The 19,620-nt window shown below is 51.8% G+C and overlaps 1 protein-coding gene across 1 annotated transcript in view; it reads left to right on the top strand.

Annotated features, from left to right (window-relative positions):
- Positions 1-1,547: 1,547 nt before the first annotated feature.
- The window catches only part of BACE2 (beta-secretase 2), an 82,319-nt gene continuing 64,246 nt past the window's right edge, over positions 1,548-19,620 (top strand). Inside the window, exons 1-2 of the mRNA XM_034655463.1 lie at positions 1,548-1,690; positions 2,120-2,551. Of these exons, the coding sequence (XP_034511354.1) occupies positions 2,120-2,551 (432 nt within the window). The 5' untranslated portion in view covers positions 1,548-1,690. The remainder of the gene's footprint in view (positions 1,691-2,119; positions 2,552-19,620) is intronic.

Below are 19,620 nucleotides of genomic sequence, written 5' to 3'. Positions count from 1 at the left end.
CCTGGCCAAGCACCACATACTTCTGGAAGGAATCCCTGGTTGGCTCCTTGGACAAGTGGGTGAGACCAGTCCTCACCTTATGCTGTCTGGGGCAGTTCTTGGTGAGGACGTTTGCTCTTTACAAGGAGGATGGGCCAGTCTCACTTTTGGCCGTGGTTTTTCTGAGTGGCCCCAGGAAGTGTGTGGCGGGGTTCTCAGTACGTGGAGGGGGAATGGGGCAGTTTGAAGAAGATGCGGGGGTGCTGCAGGGACGTGAGGGGTCCACCTTCTCCCCCTGCTCACCCATGTTGCGGGAAGTGGCTTCTTTCTGGGAGAAGTGCCTCTGGAAGGAAATAAAGAGCTATAATGCAGTGTTCCGAGAGGGCTGCCCCATGGAGATTCAGTGAGAACACCTGGCAGGTGAAATAATTGTTTCCCAGACCCAGCCAGCGCCATCGTTCTGAGGAGGGGTCAAGAACCCCGAGACCATTCCTAAAACAGAGATGGCCAAGGGGACCGTCATCAGATGCTGTCATTTCAGCCCACAATATTTTCTGATGTGACAGCTCTGCCATCCATTAAAACTGCATGAGCTCTTCTGTGACTCTATCTTAATGCATCTGTTTTCCTGTAAACCTGAACTCGCCCTTGCAAAATGAAAACCTCATGAATGCTCCTACCAGGCAGAGTCAGGAATTCCACGAAGGACAAACCTTAATTAGACTCGATTTTTAACATTTTCCCTCGTGGTTTTTAATTATTAGAGCAAATGTCTCTAATGTTGAACTTTACGTCAGGTAGCCCTAATGCCAATGTCTTTAATAAATTCCATGTGCTTTTTACAAGGTTATGTGCTTCTGAGAACTGTCTGCACGTCTTTCTGAACCCCTCAAGACTGGACACTAAGGAGTATAAATAATCATTCTTTAAAAATTATACTTCCTCTATAACCTTGAATTTGAAATGTGAATATATGAATATAATATCTCTGGAATTACTATGCAGATTTATGGGGATATCAATTTAGGTTATATCACGGGCCCAACTAGGCCTTTCTTTTTGAGGCTGGGGATTTGTTAAAGTTGGGATATAGTTTGGGGAAAATGTGATGCTTATATACACAACTGAAGATCTCTGACATATGGGTCTCTTGCAGAGTTAGATTTAATTCTAAAATTGAGAAGACAGGAATAAAAATCAAATCTTGAACAGAAGTAGCTGGAAATCACAGGGAGGAGTGAAGCTTTGCTCCAACCTTCCCACTGTTTGAAGATGGGTTTGTTTGTTTGTTAAAACAGCCAGCATAATTCAGCTGGAGGAGGTAGAAAGATTTTTGTGCTCCTCGTTTCAGTAGAAATCGATGGGTTTTAGCCGGTGCAACTGTCCCCCCTGCGTTTAGTACCTTAAATAAAATAACCCTCCTTGGTTGCACCACCGAGCTACTTTGGTCCTGGCGTCCACCGCTAAACAAGTACTAATTAGATAATCCGCCAAGGGCTGGCGGAGGGGGAGGGGAGGGACGGAAGGCAGCGGTGCAGACTTGGCGGCCCTGATTCTTGCATCGTGACTGCAACTTGCTCGGTGGACTGAGGGAGTCCTGGGGGAGGTGAAGGAGCAGCTCCCGGCAGCTTCTATCTGCATTACGGACGAGCGTGGGGCGGAGGAGACCAAGCTCAAGCCAGCAGCGGACACCACCTCCCTGGCGGTAACGGTGGGCGCCTGGGGGAGCCGAGGCCCCGGGCGGCAGCAAAGGCAGCCAACGCCCCCCCCCAAGATTTCTAGGGAGAGGTCTCCAAAGCTCTCACGCTCTCCCTGCCTCCCCCCAGCAGCCAGGGGCCGAAGTGGGGATAGGGGAGAGGGAATGAGCCAGAAGTGGGGTGGGGGCGGGGGTTCAGCGCACGAGAAATACCCAGAGAGGCAGCCAGACTCCCGTGGGCTTAAGTGCGGCAGGGATGAACTTAGCGAGGGGAGGCGCTGACTCCTGGTGATGCCCGCGGCTCTCAGACGATCCTCTCCTCTCCTCTCCGACCCTCAAGTCACCCCCCACCGCTGCGGGGCCCCCTCGCGCGCCAGGCCACCGGGCCAGTTCAGGCCCTCGCTGCCCCTTTAAGGGTTCCCGAAACTTTCCCCCTGGTATCAGATGAGCCTCGTCACATCCGTTGGCCGTAGCAGCGGGGCGCTTTCCGAGGAAATTCGGGACTCGAGTTTCCCGGGGAAGAGGCGCGGCCCGAGACCAGCGAGAGAGTGGGTAGGGCGCGCCGGGTGCGCTCCAGCGGACCCCGCGCTCCGCTGTGACCTTGGCCGCGGGGGAGGGGCCCGGCCCCTGCGGGGCAGCCGCCGCCCGCCAGAGGGGGCAGCGGCGACCAACTTGCTCAAGTTGGCGGCGCGGGCTGGGGCGGCTCCGGCTCCGGCGCCTCCTCCCGCTTCCCCGGTCCTCCTCCCGCGGCGCTCCTCCCAGCCGCCGCCGCCCGCCGGCGGCGCCGCCAACTTCTTGGCCATGGTGGACAACCTGCAGGGGGACTCTGGCCGTGGCTACTACCTGGAGATGCTGATCGGAACCCCCCCGCAAAAGGTAGGTTGGCGGGCGCTCGCTCGCCCAGTGTACCCGTTCCCCACCACCCCTGCCGTCCCCCAGGCTGCAGCCTCGGGTTTTCCGGGGTTTGGGGGGGGCGCCCGGCGGTGCCTGCGGGCGGTTTAGCGTCGCCCCCAACAACACGCCGGCAGAGCAGAGTGGGGGTACGCCGAGGGGCCCCGCCGGGCCGGGAGCGGGGCGCGCGCCCTGGGGACGTGGAGCGCCGGCCGTCCTGCCCGGGGCGCAGCCGAGGGTGTGCGCGAGTGTTTAAGAACTTGTTCGTCCTCCCCTCCAAGCAGCCGGGCGGCGAGCGCCTCCAACGGGCAGCCCTTCTGGCGAGCGGGGAGCCGGCACCGTGGGCCTTGGGCGCGATGCTGTGGCTACTGTGGGCTCACTTTCGGTGCCCGTTCCCCCCCCCCCCATGCTGTCTCATTGCGACGGGGGCTGGTGGCCGGCTCCGGAGGCGCAGTGCCTGGAGAGGGATCTGTGCGCCAGCTCTGCCGAGCAGCCCAGGCGGCGGAGGCTCGCTGGCTGCGGGCGGTGGGGGCCGCGTGGCCGCCGTGCAGCTCTCCTCTCCCCGGAGTTGGCTCGTCGGCTTCCTCCCGCCCGCCCAGCCGCCCAGCCTCTCCGCACGGAGCCAGCGTCTGCACACGTGTGTGTGGAATGTACTAAATGCAGTGGAGCTCCTGCGGGAAAATACGGGCTGAGCAGGGCTTCCGGGGCCGGAGTGGCCTCCCGATGACCAAATACAAATCAAACCAAACAGCCTTCTTTTTATCTTAATCTGATTTTCATTTATTAGCACTTTTTGTAGCACGACACTGATGGCCCCCGGCTCAGTAATCTTAAGAGAAACAGAATTCCCGGAGTTGATTGGGCCCGCCCCCTCTTTCCAGGTTTACCTAATCTAAGTGTGACTCGAAGTCAGGTTTTTCTTATCAATTGAGTACAGTCCCAAGATGCTTTGTTTTTATTTTTAACATTGTCATTTGAGTTTCAATTCAGCTACGATTCCCCCATAAATAGAACGTACTCATGACTTTGGTGTAATTCTAATTATTCAAGACTTTCTTAAGAGGAAAGACGCGCCATGCTAATTCTTTTAAAAAAAGAAACTCTGAGTAACTTCTATACTTGCTTAATTAGCTTTAAAAAAAAAAACCTTCAGAAATGTGTTCTGCTCGAAACTTTAGCTCTGGTTGGCTTTCCGCTAAGCCTTGTCTTTGGTCTTCCCGGGTGGATGGATGGTGGGCAGGGAGGGGGAGGGCGTCAGCTGAGGGAGCTTAACTTGGACAGAGGTGTGGGTGCTGGTAAGAGCCACCACGTGAGGACACGCGCTGCTGGTGAGAACCTTGTACTTTTTGCCTTCCCAGGATTTCCCAAGATTTTGCGGATGAGCCTCTTTTGTGGCCTAAGGCTGATCTTTTCGGAACAGGAAATGACTGTCCGTTTGTAAACTATGTGCCTTGTGGGGAGGTGTTCGTGTTAATTTTTTAGTGGAAGGGAAGTCTTTGTACTAAAGTAAAGATTTGGGCAGTTTAAGTGCTGTGATAAAAGGGGTCCTTGATGTCTGTCTCCCTCCAGAGAGGACGGGAAGGGGGGAAAAAAAAGCCTCCAGAAACACCAGGGAGGGGGGTCAGGGAAGATTTCTCTTGGGCTTTCAAAAAAAAAAAGCCTTCATAAATAATAGCTTTTCTTTATTAATTAATCCAATGACCTTTATTTTATTATTATTTTAAGTAAGCTCTGGGCCCTCCGTGGGGCTTGAACTCACCTCCTGGAGATCGAGAGTTGCGTGCCCTACCAGCTCAGCCAGCCAGGCATCCCAGTGACCTTTATTTTAAAATGATGAAGCTTAATTAACAGGATCGTATTGAATGCCGAGTGCTTGAATCTTTACCTTGGCCGAGGAAGTCGTTCTTTCAAGGTTATTTCTCAGTTAAAGATGAGTATGTTTCCAGGGAAGGCTGTTTTTAACAATCCAGATTTAAATTTTACATTTGATGGGGAATGAAATATTCTGTTCCTCCTTCTTGGCCTGATTTCGTAATAAGCTGTTTTATAGCAAAATCCGTGTGCAGGATCTTTCCAAAGGCCTACTATAAACTCTTAGGGTTAGTGACAAGTGCACTGGGATTCATTTCTTCCCTGGCTTCTCCTGAAATGTCTCTGGCCACTAGCAAGGTGTTTGCAGCAGGCCCTGGGGTGACTTCTGAACTTGGAGTAAGGTTTCCTGCTCTATTAATGGCCAAGAGTTATGCATTTATTCTCTGCTGATTCTCCTCAGCCTAAAATAAAACTTGCTTAGGTGGAGAGAAAAATGAAATTGTAAATTCAGGCATTAAATAACCAAGAATTTTTGGAGAAGTGATAGTCCCTGACCGTGTGGAGTGCTCCGCTCCTGGCAAGCACCGTGCCGCGTGCTCCATGTGTGTGTTCTCCTAGGGGGCTCCTCGCGACCACCTCACGGTTCTGATACCCATTTAGGGGATGGGAAAACAAGCTTGGAGAGGTTGAATGGTCCAGGAAACAGGACAAGAAAGAGGGAGAGCCAGCAATCCAATCCCGGTGGCTAGACTCTGGAAGCCAAGTTCTGAACCACTGGGCACATGCCTACCCGCTCCCTTTCCTTCCTGCTTCCTTTTCTTTTTCTCCTTTTTCTCTTTTCTTTTTTCTTTTTAAGATTTTATTTATTTATTTATTTATTTATTTATTTGACAGAGAGCACAAGCAGGGGGAGCGGCAGGGAGAGGGAGAATCAGACTCCCTGCTGAGCAGGGAGCCCGATGCAGGGGGACTCCACCCCAGGACCCTGAGATCATGACCTGAGCCAGGTCGCTCAGGCAGACGCTAAACCAACTGAGCCACCCAGGCACCCCAGTTTTTCCCTTTTTGAAAAAAAGATTTGGCCTTCACCTACCCCGTCTAGCCAGAGGTCCCTGGACCTTAAAAGCCCAAGGTGTTAGGGACTTAATGGGTGACCAGAAATGGACTCCAGCCCCTTGCTGTCCCCTCACCCTTTCCCTCCCTTCGGGGTGACCTACTCGATAGTTGGATCCAGGTATGCATGGGGGGGAGGGAGGTCAACAGGAGCCAACAGGGAGGTCCAGCCAGGTCCCACAGGAAAGCCCCCCGTTGCACAAGTGCTCGTTTCCCGAATGCTTTCATCAAGAGCTGGGGGTCCGTTGTTGTTCCTGCCACCGTTGAAGACATCACAGGCATCTGCCCCAAAGCCCGTGCGAGAGCAGGACCACGTTGGCATGGAGATGAGTGCCAGGTGTTTGATACCGTCACCTGACTTCTTCCGAACAGTAGAGAACCAGCCGCTGCTTGAACCATGCAATTTGTTCTTATTATTATTAATAATGGTGTTCTAAAGTGATTATAATTATAGCAATTTCCATTATTTTAAAAAAAGGCTTTCACCCCGACGCAATAAATCCAACTGGAGGTTCTAAGGGTCTGCAGCTCTATACCTTGTAATGGCCTCAAACAGGCCTTAGGGGTTTCTGGTGAAAGATGTTTCTGTCGTCTCCGCTAATACGGGTGAAACAGACAGCAACATGATTTTCATATTTAAACATTCAAATGTAAGGAGCTAAGAAATTATTTTGGGGACTCACATTTTAATCATGGCGCATTGGCTTACCACTTCTTAGTACACAATTGTTTGGAAGACTTTGGATTGAAGCTATGTGCCAAATATATGCAATTTAGGAGTTTGTCTTTTTTAGAATAAGCAATCCAGTGTCCCTAAATTACATGAAGCTCACTGCAGGCGAGGCTGGAAGAAGGAAGGCGATGGGCACCAAGAATAAATTTGTTGGAACGCAGTGAGATGGTAAATATTAAGGACAATGGGAAAGAAAGAGATTTCTGGGGTTCGAAGAACAGAAAAGGCAAAGCGAGGTTCCCTCCAGCCCTGAGCTCTAGTGGAAGAATTCAAGATCCAGGTCCTCCTCGGAAGGCAGAAAGGCCAGGCTGAGGCATCTGCTCAAAACAGCTTAGAGGGACGGTCTGAGAAGTCGCTAACAACTGTTAATATTACTAGCTGACCTGTATTTCAGGCTCACTGGATGGTGGGCACCATCCAAACAGCCCTGGGAAGGACATAGAAGTTACTCGACTTAATTATCAGATGGAGAGAGCGAGGTGTGGAGAGGCCCAGTAATCTGTCTGAGGTCCCCCTGGTGAGTGGCAGAGCTGGGGTATCCGTCAGTGGGGTCTGCCCAGTTCTGTCCTGCGGTCTGAGCACTTCCCTGCTGCTCCCCTTGTGCACGCAGACTTAAAAAAATACCCATTTTCATTCACCTGTGGAGGACTTGGGTGTGGCCGGAAGCATCCGGGATGCTGGTGGCATTACACAGGTGACCAGCCGCACTGTGCTGCCCTTCCCTTATCGGTTGGTGATCTTTTGAGTTTTTAGGTTCCTGCGGCTGCTGTCACAGATCACCACAAACTAGGTGGCTTAAACAACAGAAATATGTTCTCTCGCAGGTCTGGAGGTCAGTCATCCAGAGGACGGTGTTGCCAGGGCCCTGTTCCCTCCCCCGCCTCTCCCAGCTTCTGGTGGCTGCCCCCAGTCCTCCCTGTTCTTGGCTCTAGGCTGCATCTCTCCAATCTCTGTGTCTGTCTTCAAATGAAATAACCCCCTGTGTGTCTCAGGTCCAAATTTGCTTCTTAAAATGACACCAGTCATTGGATCAGGGTTCACCCTGGTCTGTTCTGACCTCCACTTAGCTTCATTACAACTGTAAAGATAGGGTTTAGGATTTCCACATATCTTTTAAAAAAAATGTATTTATATTGGGGGCGCCTGGGTGGCTCAGTCAGTTACGCATCTGACTCTTGGTTTCTGCTCAGGTCATGATCTCAGGGTCCTGTGATGGAGCCCCGTGTCAGGCTCCCTGCTCAGCGGGGAGTCTGCTTGAGATTCCCTCTCCTTCTGCCCCTGCACTCCTTCCCTCTCAAATAAACAAATCTTAAAAAAAAAAATTATTTTAGAGAAAGAGAAGGAGAGAGAATCTCAAACACATTCCACAATGAGCCCGACGTGGGGCTCTATCTCACAACCCTGAGATCATGACCTGAGGAGAAACCAACATTCGGACGCTTAACCGACCGAGCCACCCAGGCGCCCCGAATGTCAACCTATTTTTTTGTGGGGGACTACAGTTTTCATCCCCAAGTTCATTCTTTTTTTTTTTTTTTTAAGATTTTATTTATTTATTCGACAGAGATAGAGACAGCCAGCGAGAGAGGGAACACAAGCGGGGGGAGTGGGAGAGGAAGAAGCAGGCTCATAGCAGAAGAGCCTGATGTGGGGCTCGATCCCATAACGCCGGGATCCACGCCCTGAGCCGAAGGCAGACGCTCAACTGCTGTGCCACCCAGGCGCCCCCCCAAGTTCATTCTTAGTTTATCTTTCTGTGGATTTTCTTTTCTTTCATTCTATCCCATCTTTTAATTGCCAGTAATTTTAATTTGGAAGTCAAGGATAATTTTCATTAAAGGGAGTAGCAGATGGTGGTTTTGGTGCCGTGTGAACGTGGAGCCTGCAGCTAGCCCGTGCGCTCGGGGACAGGGCCGGAGAAGGAGGAAGGGAGGGTGTCGGATTCTTCTCTGTATTTCCGCGTCCGTTTCCTTACTAGAGGGTAATTGCTTAACATTGTTTCGACCTTTCTTGTCACGTTGCACAAATTCTCGAATTGCTGGAATCACTGCCTAACTTGAGCGGAGTTGGCTTGTGTAAGCTCGGATCACCGGTGTTTTAATGCCCACGACTAACAAATACTCATGCTGGGCACAACAAAGCGATAGAAGGCTGGAAAACTTCTTTTAAAGACTCTGGAAGGCGGGCGCCTGAGCGTCTCAGCCGGTTAAGGTCTGATCCCAGGATCCTGCGTCGGGATCTCCACTCAACACGGAGCCCGCTTCTCCCTCTGCCCCTTCTCCCCGCTTGCACTCTGTCTCAAATAAATAAAATCTTTAAAAAGAAAATAAAGACTGTGAGGCATCCGTCACCCCTCTTTATTGAATATATTGGATCAAAAATACTTCTTCCTGTCCTGTCCAGTGCTTTCTTGACTTCTGATTTCCTTTGTTGACGACAGGTGGGCATAACCTCCTCTAGGCTTTCTGTTTCCTCCTAGAACGCTGCTCACCCCTCCTAACTAAAAACCCAGAGCGGGGTGTTAAGGTTGGCTCTTGCAAGGAGTGATTTTTGCACGTGGTAGTACAGGCCATGTTGGACCCGAGGACAGACGTTGCAAGGCTGCGTTTTCCCTTCCCGCTGGTGCCTGGCAGCATGCCTTGGGGCTTATTTTATAGCTCAGACACAGAATGGAGCAGGTGAAGCCTTTGGGTCCACCTAGGCTGAAGGTGGGGGTTGGTGGCTGCTGACTTTTGCCCAGCCCCAGGCAGGTGCAGCAGGCATAGGTGGTGGGTCCAGGGTGATGAGGGGCACGTCTGCCTCCAACCTAAGAGCCTCCCTTCACAACTGGCAGGTGGGCTTCTGCTCATGCTTGGCTCCATTGCCCTATGTCCTGGATTCCTCTGCTCAATTGGTTCTTCTTGCCCAGCCTGGGCTTGATGCTGACGCTGGGGTTTATTGTACGTTAGCAACGGTGGATACTATCTGGAAAACAGAACGCAGCCGTGAGGCAGGTGGATGGCCCCGCTCGCCTTCTGTGACTTCGTGTATATGTATTTATGGGTGAAATGGGAGTAAGGGTGTGTACCCCATATTCTGGGCTAGTTTCCCGAGCCTTGGAGAATGTGTGTGTGAGGCACCGATGGATTGGCTGTCACTTGGCGCCCCTTTGTCCCCTTCTGGTCCAAACGGACAATTTGGTTTTTTGCCGGTTGCTACTCGGTTGCTTTTTTGCTCTTGGAATTCTCAAAGAGGAAAAAAATATACTCTTGGTGTAACCACGTTAAAGAGATGAAACTGGTGTAACCACATTCAAGAAACAAAACGAGGAGGTTTACGAGTTAATGCATGCTAGCCAACGCGGGTCTCAGGTTGGATGTTTTTGGATTTTTATTACACGGAGCCTCATGTACCCGTACTTGGAAATACACGATCTCAGCATTGCCGTTTTAGGAAGATAAAGAGGACTGTCTGAAGAGTAAAGCGGGTGCTGCCCTGGGCCAGCTTCATCATTCCGGGGAGCCGTAAAGGGCAGAGGGAAACCTCTCTCCTTCCATTTCACACTAGACCGAGAACGGCCCAGCGGGAGGATTTATGCTTGGCCTTGCTGCGACCAGGCTCGTGCTCCCACCGCGGAGCCCCTCCGAAGCCCGTGCCAGATAAATGGCCTTACAGGCGGTGGGCAGGGGAGTACTTCGGTTTGCGAGCCATGCAAAACCCCTGCCTGATACAAAACAAACAAAAGCCCACAAAATCCCGAAACGCAGCCCACATGCCAGCCCCTCAGAAAGTGGCACTGTGGTGGGAAGAAGGTGGAACGTATTGAATCAAAATTTTTCCAGGTAGCAGAATTTTTCCTGGGACAACCAGGATGCTTGCGGGAAGGGAAGCTGTGCTTGGGGAAGGTGGGTGTGGATTCCAGAAGCCTCAGTGGGCATCCAGAGCCCTTTCCATGACATCAGGCTGCCCCCTGGAGACCCTAAGCTTCTTCCAGTTGGACAGGTTGCTGGGATGTGGGCAGAAGTGCAGACATTTGGGAATTGGGTGTTTGGGTGCTGGTCCCAGAGGTGCTGCTTGCCGAGTGCTTGGTGTGGGAGAACCTCTTGGCGCCCCAGTTCCTCAGCTGTAAATTAGGAGATTTGACCAGGTGACCTGTGATCCCTTTGAGGACTCGAACACTCAACAGTTATAATCTGGGTTAGTTCTGAGTGCTTTCAAAAGCTCTGATTTTCAGCCGCTGTGTGCAGGTGAGTCACCGGGACATCTGTAAAATGCAGAATCTGGCTCAGTGCCCTGGGGTGGGGGGAGGGGCAGAGGAGGGTGCGTGCTCCTTCCCAGGCCAGCTGGGTTTGGGGACAAGGGCCGCCGTTGTGGCCACTGAGAGCCCCTGGTAGAGCTGGTTAAAAATAGCATCCCAGGATCCAGGCCAGATGTACTGGGTGAGGCAGTCTGCCCCGGGCCTGAGCATCTGCATTTTACCATGTCCTCCTGGTCCGCCTTAAGCGGTCGCTTGCCCCAGCCCATGCTGTTTTCGAGCCACGAGAGAGGCCAGCTTCTCCTCTGCGTGGTGGTTCCCTGCATGGCATGGGTAGGTTCTTTTATCTTCCCAAATGTTGATGTTTGGTTGGCGTTTCCTCTGCGGGTTTAGCAAACCTCTACCTTCAGCAGATTGTGTTCCAAAACCTTCTTTGTGTTCGGCAAGGTTGGGAACGTGGCGAGCGTTTTCTCCAGGGGGAGTGTTCTAAAGACGTGTGTGCTGACGGTGTCCTTTTTTAATTTCCTTCTGTCACAGAGCAATAATTTGTAAATCAATAAAAATGAGTTAGTAGGAAAAGGAAATGAAAGTAAAAAAATGTGTACACACAAGTGCTACTTTTTAAATGAGTGGGTTCAGTAGACATCTGGTTTGGGGGGCGCGGTGCCCGTCCCGTGGCTACCTTGTTGCTGGCTGTTACTGTTGCTTTGTGGATCTGGGGCCGCAGAGCAGTGTGGGGGAGGACGGCTCTAGAAAGTGCACTGGCTCTGGAAGAGGGCAGGACAAATCAGGAGTTGTTACCAATGGTTCCAGTAACAGATTTGTTTTGGTGCCCCGCCCCTTAGTGGGATGGTGGTTATTTTTGTTTAAGCGGAAAGGAAATGTGATAGTGTTGGTTTTTCTGCCTCCTGGTCCTCTCGAGTGGGGGTGGGAAGAGAGCTTTTACCCAGGGCAGCAAGTAGGTCTAATGCAGACGTTTTCTGTCCCCAGAAGTTGTGCCCTAGCCAGGGGACAGAGGGCCCTCTCTTGAGATGTTTTTGGTTACAAGTTGGGTGGTGCCACTGGCTTCCAGTGGAAGCCGGGGTACTGGTCAACACCCTGCAAGGCCCAGGACAGCCCCCCAGAACAAATAATTATCGGTCTCAAATGTCAGCAGTACCAAAGGTGAGAGATCCTGGAAACCACATGCCAAGTCGGCTGGCCTGGAGCAGTGAGGTGGGCACGAGCAGGGGGTGGCAGCTGTGACACCTGCGGATCGCCCCTGATCTTGACAGCCCTGTCTTGTTCCAGCATCGTGGTTCTTCGCGTTCAGCATCTTTATTGAGCACCTGCTGTGTGCCAGGCCCTGTTCTAAGCCCTGGGCTGCACCATCAGTCAACAAGGACAGAGATGGTCCTTGATTTTCCAGAACGTGTTGTGCCTGTTAGCAAGACAGACTGTAAGACAGTACACAGAATTTCCGGTAATTGCCGAGACGGTCCAACCTGGAAATGGGCACAGGTCAGAACAGACTGCTCCAGCCTGGCGTTGGAGGACATCTCTCCCTCTAGGGTTAGTTCGTCTCTGACCAGCAGCTTAGCAAGACCCAGCCTTGAGAGGTTGGGGAGAACCAGGTTCCCGGGTGAAGCCAGGCAGGTGAAGTCTACACCTGTACCCCGGGGGGACGGGGGCACACGACATGAGTGCACGTGCGCGCCAACGACATGCGGGCTTTGGAAGCAGCTCCTTTTTCCTCTCTCTTAAAATTGTGCTTTGGGGTTAGATTTTATTAGAACAAAGTCCTTACAAAGGCTCTGTGTGTGTGTGTGTGTGTGTGTGTGTGTGTGTGTGTGTAGGGAGTGAAGACTTGGGGGAAGGGAGCTGAGTATGGTTAGCCAGGAGTTTCTGAATCAAAAAGGAAAATTAAGCTCAGCGTGCCCAGGGGAGCTGGGGAGCCAGGAGACCATTGCCTGTTTTCTAACAGTGTCTTTGGTCAGGTTCCCCAGAAACTGAGACAAGCGTGTGAGTGGGCATTTTATTTGGGAGGTGATCTCAGGAACTGTGTGTAGGGAGTGGAGAAGTGAGAAGGGAAGGGAAGCATGTAATCAGGAGAGGGTGCAGCTGTGGGCGGTGGGGTGCGAGCCCCCTGAGGACCGCTGAGAGAGGATGCCAGACAGACTCAGTGGTCCCAGCTGAAGGGCAGGGGCATGGGGATTCCCCTCCACCCTTAGCCCCGCTCCTGCCAGGTGTGGGCTGAGGCTGCTCCGGAGTGGACTCACCTTCAGTGTTTGGGGTCCTCTGGCTGGTTAGAGAACGCCGTCCGGCAGAGTCGCAGGGGGGTGCGTTTGGAGGCTCGAGGGTCAGATGCGCAGAACTGTTGGCTCAGCACAGAGTCGGCTGGGCTGCGGCCGCCGCAGCCCTCCTGGAACTGTGGCTGGCCCAGGTTAGGCTAATATTTGAGCAATGAAAGAAGGAACGCTCTCTGTCACTGAATGTATTTGAGAGCCTCATTTCGGCCTTTCACAAAACAGTTTTAAAGCTCTACTTTATTTATTTATTTTTAAAGCTCTATACTTTAAAATCCTAACTCCCTAGAGTGATCTAGAATCTAACTCACAAAAGCCTCCGTGAGTCAGTCCAGAGTGTACTTCTCATTGATATATGTACTTTGAACTTTTTTCCAGAAGAGCATGTGGGCACTGAGCAAGAGAAAATGGTTGGGGTTCAAAGGGAGATGATGTTTGAGGTTAAAAACAACCACAAAACCTCCTTTGAAGATCGAGTGCTCTGAACCTAAGACTTTCAACATCTCTTGCGTGCCTGGTGCCTTGCGATGCCCGAGAGCAGTGCAGCGCGAGGTGACAACGAGTGTAGGACGGGCCAGGTCCCTGACCCACCGACACTCACATGTGATCCACAAGCTTCCTGATGCCTAAGAATTTATCATCCAGTTGTGTGCTTATTCCTAAGTATACACTCATTTCAGAAATAGATAAGATGCTTTCTCTCGCCCTTTGGTCGGTACACATACGTGCATTTTGGCTTCTTAACCCTGTGGGACATGGTACTTTCTGGGACCCCACCTCCTTGTTCGTAGCACCCAAACAGGAGAGACTGTGGGCTGGTCGGGTTGCGGGCCTCGTGCTGGGCTCTTGATAGAGGGTGGAGCCCGTGTGCCCGAGGACCATCCTCCCCGTCCCCTGCACACCCGAGCTGGTGCCCCGCTTGGAGCTGCTTATCCCAGTGGCTGTGAACACACACCTCGCTGTCCCGGGTTTATGAGCCATGCTGCCGGCCGGAGAATTGACACATCCTAGTGTTTGTGTTCAGGCCTCCGGGGAGGGGGGAGGCAGGGGGTTGCCCAACCTCAAATCCTGGCCTCATGCTGCACCCCAGCTTCAGCAGAGCTGTGCGTGGGGCTCCTGGCAGGTGGCCCAGTCAGGGGCACACACTTCCTGTGGCTCCTTGGGTCTGGACGAGCTCAGATCCCCACTCCAGGAGTGCGTGCAGACCCCAGGGCCAGAGGGCATCCCCCTGCATCCTGCAGAGTTTAGTGTTCTCTTATGCACTGATGCTCTGGATAAACCCCATGCCCTTGTGGTTTCTGATGCCTTATGTGTGAACCATGTATGATCACGAGCTGTCAGGGACACAGGATATGCCGCATTCTTAGAGCTGGTGTTCTGCAATCTCGTGACAATACGTCTCAGTATGGCTTTTTTTTTTTTTTTTTAATGTTGGGCACTTGGTCTTTTCAGTCTAGCTCAGGATGTTGAATTCTGAGAAACTTTCTAGTAAAATGTTCTCTTTTTGGACTTCTTGTTATCTGGTGTTGGCCCTCTAGTTAGGATCTCCTATTTCCCATCGCTTGGTCCTTGGGGTTTACTCTGTTCATTTCTGCCACTTTCACTTTAATTTTCAAGAGCGCTTTCTTTTTCTCTGAACGTTCCTTTTTACGGTTGTACTTTATTCTTGTTTCAGAATTGCGTGTCTTCTATTTCTCTGAGGAAGTACCTTACTTTTTTTTGTTTTTTGGGTTTTTTTTTTTTTTGAAAATTTTCTTTCGGCTTCCTGCCTTTTCTTTTTTGGCCCCGAGTCCTTCTCTTGGGGTCTTCGTCTGGTTGTCTGGTCTGTGTCTCACACTAGTCCTTCCGCAAATGTCCGGTGATTATTGGCTGGCTGTTCATGTTTGAAAAGGAAGTCTTGGGGGTGCCTGGCTGGCTCAGGCAGTAGAACAAGTGATTCTTGATCTCCGGGTCGTGAGTTCAAACCCCACGTTGGGCGTGGAGACTACTTTAAAAAAAATTTTTTTTTTAAATAAATAAAAAGGAAGCCTTAAAGGGCCAAGTAGAGGGCTGTGCATAGGCCGAATATAGAGTGTATTTTTTTTTAAAGATTTATTTATTTATTATTTTAGAGAGAGAGTGGTGGGGAGGAGCAGAGGGAGAGAATCTCCAGCAGACTCCCCACTGAGCATGGAGCCCAATGGGGGGCTTGATCTTGTGCCCGAGATGGACACCTGAGCTGTCAGGAGTCAAATGCTAACCCCCTGAGCCAGCCAGGGGCCCCGAGAGTACTTTCTTTATTTATGTGTGCGCTTAGGTTTTGAAACGTGGCAGTCATGGTGACTGGGTCACCTGACCCGTGGCAGATGCTCTCAGTTGGGTGATTGAACGAAACACCTTCTCGGCCCTCTCCTCTCCGGCCTGGAGCTTTTCCCTGCAGCGGCCTTTGTAACTGCGCGTGCGGCCGTGGCCAGGGGAACCTAAACTGGGGTCTCCTGGAGGATTTCAGGGAAGCTTATTTCTCCAGATAAAAGTGGCGGGTGTGGCTGGGGTGATGCTTTCTGCTCTTTCCTGCTTTTGATGCAGGTGAAGGCCGTCAACAGGGAGCCGGCTTCTGACTTTGAGAGACAGGTGGGGGGAGTAGCAGTGATTTGATGCTGATTTTCTCTGAGGTGCTGCTGTGATACCAAGTGTCCCCAGACGCCTGTCGATGTGGAGAAGAAACCCTGCTTGTTTGAGCCTCTCGAAACCTAGCTTTTACTCGTAGCCAAAAACATTCCAAAAGATGTGCCATTGTCACTTTCAGGGAAGAAAATAGCTTAATAATTACAATAATACTTTAAGATACTTTGTTATTCTTTTCTCCTTGAAATCTCCCAGGAAGAGGAGGACAAGTTAAGAAGTCTTTCCATTAGTGTCTTTGTTGCTGTTGTTGGCAAGACGCTTATGTCCAGTGCGCACCGTGTTGGGACCCTGTTACAGGGATGTAGGCTTTGGCCATCACCAAAGGGACCCCACAGGAGATGACCACCGGGAGGAGTTTGCACGGGGTAGACCGGGGCCAGCAGACTAAGCCCCGTGGGCCACGTCTGCCTGTTTCCGTAAGGTTTGATTGGGAATGCAGCCATTCGTATTGGCGGTTGACCTTTTGTCTGTGTGCTTTCATGCCACAGCGGCAGAGTCGAGATAGAGTCCCTATTGCCAGAGTCTAGGATATTCACTATCCGTCTCTGTACAGAAGAAGTGTGCTGACCTCCGGACTAGACTGTCAGGTTCTAGAGACCAAGGAGGGAGCATCCGTGTCCAGCAGGTNACAGCGGCAGAGTCGAGATAGAGTCCCTATTGCCAGAGTCTAGGATATTCACTATCCGTCTCTGTACAGAAGTGTGCTGACCTCCGGACTAGACTGTCAGGTTCTAGAGACCAAGGAGGGAGCGTCCGTGTCCAGCAGGCGGGCCGTGGTTTTGTCCACACCAGGAAGTACAGGTGGGAGCTCGGCGTGGTGGGAATGGGGGTGGGGAGGAGACCGGGGCTCTGAGGAGCCTACTGAATAGCCCAGAGAGGAAGGTTGAGTGTGTAGGCATCAGACACACCCGGAACGTTCCAGTCATGACATCAGATGCGCCCGTTCTTCCCTCCAACCCTTCCTTCCCTCCTGTTCCAGGCATTGTTGTGAGCCAGGTGGGGAAACAGAAATAAATCCCACCATGGCTCCCCTTCCCCACTGCAGATTTCTGAGCCCGAGGTGGGCCCGTGGTATTGGATGCCACATAGAAGTTTCGAGCTTAAGCTTTGTCTTTAGATGGGACCGGACTTCTAATGCCTAGAAATGAATGAATTACCACAAAGCTTTTGGAAAAATACAGTCTTTGCTCAAGATTTCATTCAGGGATGGGGAAGAACAATTTACAGAGTGTGTTTGAAGGGAGTTGCAGGACAAGGGAAAGTTCTACTCAAATGTTATCCCATCATACAAAGGCTACGGAGGGGAGTTTGGAAATGTCTCGTGAAATCACATGTGTGTCTCTCCTGTGACTCACAAATCCACTTCTGGGTGTTTACACAAAGTTACATCGGGGAAGACTGTGAAAAGCATCCTCAAGGCTATTACCGTGATGCCACCTGCACAGGCAACAATTGGAGACACCCCGGGTGTTCTTGGGGAGGGGACTGGCGGAGGGAAGTGCTGCTCACCAACACTAGGACACAGTGCATCCGTGAGCGCGCAAGGATCCTCTTTAAGATTTCAAGTGAGGAGGGGCGCCTGGGTGGCTCAGTGGTTAAGCGTCTGCCTTCGGCTCAGGGCGTGATCCCGGCGTTCTGGGATCGAGCCCCACGTCAGGCTCCTCCGCTATGAGCCTGCTTCTTCCTCTCCCACTCCCCCTGCTTTGTGTTCCCTCTCTCGCTGGCTGGCTCTATCTCTGTCAAATAAATAAATAAAATCTTAAAAAAAAAAAAAAGATTTCAAGTGAGGAAAGCCAGGTGGAGAGAAGAGAGTATGCATCTAGCAGAGCGGCTGGCACATGTGGCCCCTCTCCCCATCCTGTCTCGAGACTGTCCGGGACAGAGGCCTCCAGAGCCGGGTGATGGCGCAGCTCAGCGTACACTGTCATTGCGCCCACACCTGTCCCTCGGCAGTGACAGCCCGCTGAGCGTTTCAGGCTCCAGTGCATTATGGGTCTGCTGTATCGGAAAGTTCAAGACCTCCAAAGATGAGTTACATGCTTTCACTTCCCAGAAAGCCCCCCGTTCGGATTTGCTTGCTTTTACTGTGATTGTAAGTGGCTGGCAGTGGTAATGCTGCATAGTAAATGCTGAAAAAAATAACAACAGTTCAAGCAGGTCCCTTTCAGGTGCTGTTTTCACACAGGCTTAGAAACTGCCTTTTCTTAAGAAACTCCTACGGAGAGAAGTCTTTCGAAGGTGGTATCTTTACATATTTCAGGCTCTGCGATCCTACCCGTGCCCACACCTGTGTGGACAGCCTGTCCAGCAGCCACCTCCCGTGAACCCTGGACTAGAACCCCCTCTCCTGCTGTGCTCGCTTCATGCAGCTGGTGAGGGTAACAGCTGCAGCACTGTCCTGCTTTATGAGTCTGTCCACGTGTCTGGAACTCAGGGGAGCCCGGCTGGCTCAGGCCATAGAGCCTGCAACTCTTGATCATGGGTCATGGGTTTGAGCCCCCAAGCTGGGCATGGAGCCGACTTAAAAAAAAAAAAAAAAAAGGCAAATCTTTGGAACTTTGAATTCGGGCTCAGCTTGCCACTGTTGGTCTGTCGCAAGTACACTGAGCTGCAGAAACTCCGAAAAGCAGAGAAGCCAGGGTGGTTGTCCCACCTGTCTTCACCGTCCCCCAAATAATAGCTGATGTCCTCACTCCCACTATGTCAGAATTGGGACTGTATCTGGACATAGGGCCTTTAAAAGGTGGCTACATTAAAATGAGGCTATCAGGCCCTCCTGCTATCCCCCGGTGTCCTTGGGGTCGGACACACAGCAGTGTGAGTGTGCACAGAGGAAAGGCCGGGTGGAGAGGCAGCAGAGGGACAGCCATCTACACACCGAGGAGAGAGGCCTCAAAGAAAACCAGCCCTGCCTCCTCCTCGATCTTGGACTTCCAGCCTCAGACCTGTTGAGAAGATGAATTTCTGTTAAGACCCCAGCCTGAGACGCTAATACGCATTGCCTCGCTCCCGGTTCCCGATGGAGTCCTAGCGTCTGTGCCCCCCTGGATGCCCCCCCCCAACTTTTCCCACGCTGTCGCTGCTCACCAGGCCGGTTTATGTTGGCGGGAAGGAGGACCGGGTGGGCCTTCCATGATAGAATGGTCCCTTTGCTGTAAGCTGCCACCTGGCTTTATTTTCTGGACCATGAAACACATGTCTTGGTTAAGTCTTTGTTCTTGAGTAAACGAATGCTAAGGTACCCACCGTGCGCCCACAGCCGCTGCTCTGAGCCCACGCTAGACAGAAGGGAAGCACGTTTAACAGAGTGAAGCTTATTTATTTTTCCCAAATCAAGACACATCCTCCTGGGGCAAAATCGTGACATTCAGGTCCATCAGAAAATGACGGCTTCTTTTATAGCCGCCTACCCAAAGGCCAGGGCCAGCTCTCTGCCTGCCTTTCTGTGCACTTGAGACAAGAAGGATTGGAATGTTTTGTCCAAGACCTGGCTCTCAGACGCAGGAGGCTTTCAGCTTGGACTCTTATGGTCGCGCCTCTGTCTCAGAAGTTCATTGATCTCAGACCTGGCAGCCTCCTCCGGAGAGAGGAGATTGAAGACGGAGCAGCTCGCTCAGATGTCTGTTTTGTCCAGGAGCCCCAAGGGGTGTGGGGGTGCACGGCCGCTCCGGCCCTGCCTGCAGGCCCTTCTGGATATCGGCGCAGGAATTCGGGACATGGAATGCTTGTCTTGAGTCTCAGCTCACACTCCTTTCTGGGGGCAATCTGTTCTGACAGTGGAGGAGATGAAGTTGGAGTCCGATTTGATGATTTCCAACAGAAATCGGCAGTCGTCAGGGTTTTCCAGGCTAGTGAGCCCAGCATTCTTTAGGATCCTTGTCAGTAATTAAAATTCAAAGTTGATTGTTTTAGGAGCGCGTGGGTGGCTCAGTCGGGGAGGCGTCTGCCTTCCGCTCAGGTCATGATCTCAGGGTCCTGGGATCGAGTCCTGCATCGGGCTCCCTGCTCATGGGGTGTCTGCTTCTCCCTCTGTCTCTGTGCGCTCTCTCTCTCTCTCAAGTAAATAAATAAAATCTTTAAAAAAAAAAGATTATTTTAAAAGTTCAGGTGGACGCTGACAGCGACGGGTCCTGATGGGATGGGGCCGTGTGTACTGGAGGTTAAAAGTCTCTATCAAGTCCAAATCCCATCTTTGTCTGATGTTGGCTTTTCT

This window comes from Ailuropoda melanoleuca, chromosome 1 (genome assembly GCF_002007445.2).
Source record: "Ailuropoda melanoleuca isolate Jingjing chromosome 1, ASM200744v2, whole genome shotgun sequence".
NCBI lineage: Eukaryota > Metazoa > Chordata > Mammalia > Carnivora > Ursidae > Ailuropoda > Ailuropoda melanoleuca.
This window is presented reverse-complemented; position numbering and strand designations above follow the sequence as displayed.